The 6,490-nt window shown below is 46.7% G+C and overlaps 1 protein-coding gene across 1 annotated transcript in view; it reads right to left on the minus strand.

Annotated features, from left to right (window-relative positions):
* HMCN1 (hemicentin 1) overlaps nt 1-6,043 on the minus strand; it is a 163,689-nt gene extending 157,646 nt beyond the window's left edge. Inside the window, exon 1 of the mRNA XM_058808957.1 lies at nt 5,788-6,043. Coding sequence (XP_058664940.1) covers nt 5,788-6,043 — 256 coding nt within the window. The remainder of the gene's footprint in view (nt 1-5,787) is intronic.
* Nucleotides 6,044-6,490: the final 447 nt, after the last annotated feature.

The raw sequence follows: 6,490 nt of genomic DNA on the forward strand, positions 1-6,490 counted from the left end.
TAGGAGCAAAAACCCATTACTTTGTTTTCATTTTCTTCTTAAATACATCATCACAGAGGTGTTACCAGCCTCTCTCATTGGTCCAGTATTGACCAGCACCACATCCAGCTTCAAAGCCATCAGAGATTGGCTCTGCTGGACATTCCAGGAGCTTTTCACAGGAGCCATCTTTGTGACACCCCTGCCACCAAAAACCAGATCATGCAAAACCAATACATTATCCTATAGAAACTACAGGATTTTGGTAAGTACACAGTTTTCACAAAATACTTGCCCACAGAAAGTTGACTGGTAAGCAGTTTATTTCTTCTAATCAACCTAATAATTTGTCTAGTCCAAACAGAAGACAGTTTTCAAACAGTTTTAAGCAGTTTTGCCTACTAAGGAAGGTAAGGAGGCCTCCAGAATGTGGACAGGAACACAGGGTCGTATTGCTCTCCCTCTTTCAGCTGTCTCCTTTTTCATTAAAATTATAAAATCACAGGCTGGCTTTGGTTGGCAGGGATCTTAAAGCCCACTAAGATCTTCCTTCCACTCTCCCAGGTTGTTCCAAGTCCTGTCCAGCCTGGCCTTGGACACTTCCAGCGATCCAGAGGCAGCCACAGCTTCTGTGACACCAATCTTTTCTCATGCTGCTCCCACCCCACTTCCATGGTGTGGGCAAACTCAGATCCCAGTACAGAACATCACTTTTCCCTTAAACTTGTTCTCCCTGCTTTGAAAACCACTACTGCAGTAGTGTTTCTCCACAGCCATGTTCCTGTTCCTTACTTAAACCAATAACAAGTCTTGAAGCACTTCTTCCACCCCACAAAAGAAGCAGAGGGAATGCTGAAGACAATGCCCCTCTTCCCAGGCTGTACCAGAAGGGTCATTCCTCATCATCTCCAACTGATTTACACACACGCAGCCTCTGCCTGAGAGGTTTAGACATCCATAAATCTGAGAGTAAAGCCCAAGATCAAAGACCTCAAGAGACAGAAGAATGCAGAAGTGCAGGGCAGCACATGGGAGAAGGGCTATGAGGAGAGCTGGATGTGAGAGGCAGAGGCAGTGACATCAGCTGTGACACCACCCAGCTGAGGGTACAGCAAGGACAGGGGAGCACCTTCCCCTCTCCCTTCATTATCCATCTGCACACCCACAGTACTTTTTCTGCCAGGAAGTATGAAAAACCTTAACTCCATTAATAGCCTAATTTTAATTTCACAGAACTCCTCCTCTGGAAAAAACATTACTTCTTCATTATAACTTCTAAAAAAACTATCAAACCTGCAAAACCCAAAGTTCCCAGACTTTTCATATGACCTCCTGAATTTGATCCAAGCTAGAATGTGGCTCAGCAGCCTAACCATGTTACAGACACAGCCCTGCCAGTCTGTTAAAGGAGACTCCAGCTAAACATAACTACATGCTTCACTATGTGCATAACTTCACTTCAAGACAGGAAAGAGCTTTCCTCTCTCAAAAGAGAGGAGTGGGATCAAGGAAAAAACAATATTCCTTGTTCTCCTACACACTATGTGACTTAAGTTCAATACTGTTGTCCCATCTAAACTAAGCATTATTAATGTTTCCCCTTTCCTCACACAGTATTTTCTATTTGATTTGTAAGAAAAGGGTCAGGAGATGCTCAGAGTTCTGTAGATATTGCAGGGTATGAACAGGCAAACACCATTCTCTATCCTAGGAAGTCCAGAGGTTACATATTCCTTTCATTTTTGTCTTAATTAATTACTGGAGTTTGGTCTATAGAATAGCCATTCACACTAAAGGAATGCTTGATTAAATCACACAGAGTGAGTTATGGCTGGTATAATTCCATTAGCTTTACAGAAAAATAATAGGGATGAATTAGTCCTCTCAGGCTCATTTTCCATTCCAAAATTCCTTAATGGCATAAAGAAAAAATAGCAAAGCTGGCCACAGATGTTAAATAAAGACATTCCAAGTCCAATCCCATTTCCACAGGATACAATGGGAGTTAGTAGGACATCAGGACCCACAACACGCAACTACAAAAGCATTTGCTGATCTCCAGCTTTAGCTCCAGTTCAGAATTTTCCTGTGCCAACTCTTCTTAAATTTGGGACAATTTTCCACCCCCCACGCCAGTTTTTCCATTGAACACAAGTCTGGCAAGAGCTTTCTTAGTCAACTGATCTTTTCACTATCTACAGAAGTTCTGTGATCACATTTAGGCATTGAAAGCCCACAATAAAAATTCCCTGTAATTTGTTAAAGCCCTGGACATGGTTATTCACAAAGTAGAATCCAAAGCAAAAGGTTTTTCCAGAGTTGAACTCTCTGCATCCCACCAGATGGTACACGGTATAGAAACGTGAAAGCCATGACAAATTTTTCCGTAAGCCATAATTCTGTGCCAAAAGCCTCAGGTTCGATACTAAAAATATACTTGTATTCCTGTTCACCAAAATCCCACTGCACTAGGGAAAACATGACATTTAAATCTACCATCCCACACCCCGGTGCATTGGCACATCACCATCATGGGATCACAGAATTATTCAGGTTGGAAAAGACTTTTCTCATCATCAAGTCCAACCATCAACCCAACAACACCATCACCACTAACCTTTGTCCCAAAGTGCCACATGCACTTTATTTTTGACCACCTCCAGAGATGGGGATTCCATCACCACCCAGGGAAGCCTGTGCAAATGCTTTACAGCCCTTTCTGTGAAAAGGTTTTCCCTGATGTCCAACCTGAGCCTGCCCTGGCCCAGCCTGAGGCCGTTCCCTCTCCTCCTGTCCCTGGGAGCACAGCCCGACCCCCCGGCTGTCCCCTCCTGTCAGGAGCTGTGCAGAGCCACAAGGTCCCCCTGAGCCTCCTTTGCTCCAGGCTGAGCCCCTTTCCAGCTCCCTCAGCCCCTCCTGGAGCTCCAGCCCCTTCCCCTTCCTTGGACAAGCTCCAGTCCCTCAATACAGCACTAATAATGCCACATTTTTGAGTTATTTAAAAATCCTCCCATATTCTGCAAGACTACATTTATACCAAATCATTTACAATCCAGCTGTACCCTGTGGGATGCCAAGTGTCCTCTGCAATACAAACTAGGAAAACAAAAGGGTTCAAAACCAAATCCACACCCAATATAAACTGCAATTACCTATCAATAGTGTATCTGCATCAGGGCACCTTTATACAAAGAGAAGCTCCTTGGACCTGAGCCCCAACTGTATCTGTACCCCTTGTAGAGTTCCATCTGCCCCAGGGACCACAGCATCTCATCCAGAAAATTTCCCTGTGAGGCACCTACATAAATACCTATTTTTTTGGAAGAAGAATTGAGTGAGTAACAACACACCTTGTGAATAAAATAGTTTCATGCTCATTAATTTAGTTGAGCAACCTTCAGAAAGAACAACACTAGGTAAACAAACTGGATGCCGTGAAATAGTTGCCAGTCAATATTTTTATGAGGTTTTTGAGTAAAGTTACTTCTCTATAGATTAAAAAAAAGAGGCTGAAGTGGTCACAACAGCATTTCTTACATTTTCTTTTCAAGTGCCTCAGCATGGTCATCATCAGGTGTACGGTACAGATGGCCAACAGTCATCTGGACCTTACATGAAATTCAAGACATTGGGCTGTGGTGTGTCTTTCTAACTCTGAGAAAGACCAAAAAGATAGTTTTCAGAAACCAGGACAAAATGAAGTTGAAAATTGTCCGTCCTCCACCTTGAGAGAGCTCCCTGCCATCACAAGTTATCCATCAGTCGAAGAAGCAAGGCCCCCTCAGGGAAGCTGGACTTCCACACAGAGAGGTGTAACAGGACACTCTGAGGCACGTCTGCCAGCAGCTCTGGGCTCTGCAGGTCAGTTCCCTGCAGGTTTAAGTTTCAGTCACTCCACTGAATGAAGTCTAACAGTTGCCAAGGAAAGGGATCTCCTGTGCAAGGCGAGGGAATGGGGGAGGAGGCAAGGAGTCAGTGAGTGGGAAAATGTGACTCAAGCAGGGGAAGGTGGCAGTGGATTTGTTGCTGGTGAGGTTTGTACAGAGCAAGCAGGGGTGGTACAGCAAAGCATGGTCAAAGGAGTCGGTCTGGAACACAAGCAAAGGACCTGGAGAGGCACTGGGAGCAAAGATAGTGAGGAGGACACAAAAAAGGGCTGAAAAGGTGAAAATGCACAGAAGAAAAATGGAATGAAAACGTATGAGATGAGAAAGAAAACAGGAGCTATTGAAACAGACAAAGTGAAAGCGTCTGTGATGAAAACTAAGCACAGGACTACCCATGAGAGAAAGATGAGACTTCTTTCTACTGAGCATGCACAAGAGCAAAGGATCACCACACAAACCTGCACATTAAAAGTGCACCACACAAGATCTTCTTGCTCTTGTGCATGGACCCAATCACTCTGAAAAAGAGAACTATCAACTCCTACCCTGAACCCCTTTCTGCTCACTAAAGATAAGCTATCATTGAGAGAAAAATCAAACCAAAACACTTCTAACCCATCCTCTTTGATTTTCTGGCCATTCCATGGAAAAAGAGCTCCAAAGAGGTGAACTTGATTTTCCAGAAGGATATAAAGGCATTCTAGGTTCTACACTTGACCCAAATCTTCCCCTTCTTGTTTATTTCTGTGGCATGATGCTTTTTAAGTCCTATATAAGTTTTTTCCATAAAATAACAAAAAACAGGGGGACAAGGGGAACAGAGGGAAAACAAAAAGAAAATGACACCAAATGTGGAAACAGTAAGGACCCTTTTGTGGTAGAACACACTGATACTACAATGAAGAACTCTTTGTAAGAAAAAAAAGAGAACCTATACAAGCTATTCCTTCTTATTTTCTAAGCATTTGGTTTAAGGTATTTGTACCAATAGCAAACATATTTCTTGTAAGCAGAAGTATCTGTGACTGGGGGGAAACAGAGAGGAAGGATGTCCACTTTTTTTGCTGACATTCCTGCAAAAATGGAACTCTTAAGCATTGAGCATGTTCTGAGATATTCCATGGGAACTAAAGCCAAAAGATCATTTTCAAGGGCTTTTTCCCACTTTCTGATTCTTTTTCTTTTTTTTAAGAGAGTTTTTACTGCACAGTACAGCACACATCACCAGCCTGAGGCATCCTGTTCCTATTTCCTCTTCAAGTCAACAGAAGAATTTGACAAGCAAAGAGGAAGAAAGCCAGAGAAACTGGAAAGGAAGGGAACAAAAAACAGATGCTGAAAGAGAGGAACACACGATGTACAGCAGAAGGAGGGGAAAAAAAAGAAAGACGACCCCCAAAAAAAAAAAAAAAAACACACCAAAAACAAAGCAAAACAAAAAACACACCATGTTAATTTCACTGTAAGTTTCTGAATGTAAACATGGGATCATAAAACAAGAGGAAGAGTGCAACTGCATTATTCACCTTCTTAAGCGCGCTCCCATGGAAGGGCATAGGAAAATAACTCAGTAGCACCATTACAACTACACGTGCAGTTCCGTGACACTACTTCAGCTCGTCTCTGGACAATAAAGGGGAGTATTTGATCCCTTAACTACTCCTTGGTGCACAAAGCGCACTTAGAGCCCACTCCAGAAGCCTTTGGGAAGTTTTGCAGGGAGATAGGGAGGTGGGGGTCACAAAATGTTACTCGCCCCCGGCAGAGAAACGCGTGCGGCAAGAACGACTACGATGGGACACGAATACTTCGGCTCCAGTCCCTGCAAACGCAGCAAACCCAATCCTTTGCCAGCCCTCTGGAGCTCCCTGCTGCCCTTCCCGGCTCCTGCCCGCCCCAGCCAGGTCCCCTTCGGCCCTACCTGGGTCGTGGAACGGCACCAGCGCGAAGTTGTACAGCGGCCGCTTGGGTCTCTTCAGCGATGTCTCCAGGATCTTGGATGCGCCCTCGATAACTTGCACCAAGTCGTCGTACATGGAGCCGGTCACATCGAAGACGAAGGCCAGGGTGGAGGCTCCCTCGGGCACCGCCTCGGGCTCGGGCACGGCGCGGGCGCTCAGGGCGAGCAGCAGCAGCAGCACCGTGCCCGGCGCCCCGGGGCTCCCACCGAGAGCCATCGCGGCGGCACCCCCGGGAAAGGCACCGGGGGCACTCGGGCCGGGGGAACGGAGACACACCGCGGAGAACGTGGGGATGGATCCGGGACGGACCCGGCAGAGCGCGGGGATAAACCGGGACGGAGCGGGGAGAGCGCTGGGACCGACCCGGGACGGACCCGGGAGAACGCTGGGACCGACCCGGGACGGAGCGGGGAGAACGCGGGGATAAACCGGGACGGAGCGGGGAGAACGCGGGGATAAACCGGGATGGAGCGGGGAGAACGCGGGGATAAACCGGGACGGAGCGGGGAACAGACCGAGGGGAGCAAAGACCGAGCGGGGAGAGGGGAGAGCGGACCCCGTCGCCCACCGCCCGCTCCCCTCAAGCACGGCGCAGGAAGCGCCGCCGCTTTTGTCTGCGCGCGACTGCGGCCCCGCTCCGCCTTCCCTACCGGGCAGGGCTGG

This window comes from Ammospiza caudacuta, chromosome 7, assembly GCF_027887145.1.
Source record: "Ammospiza caudacuta isolate bAmmCau1 chromosome 7, bAmmCau1.pri, whole genome shotgun sequence".
NCBI lineage: Eukaryota > Metazoa > Chordata > Aves > Passeriformes > Passerellidae > Ammospiza > Ammospiza caudacuta.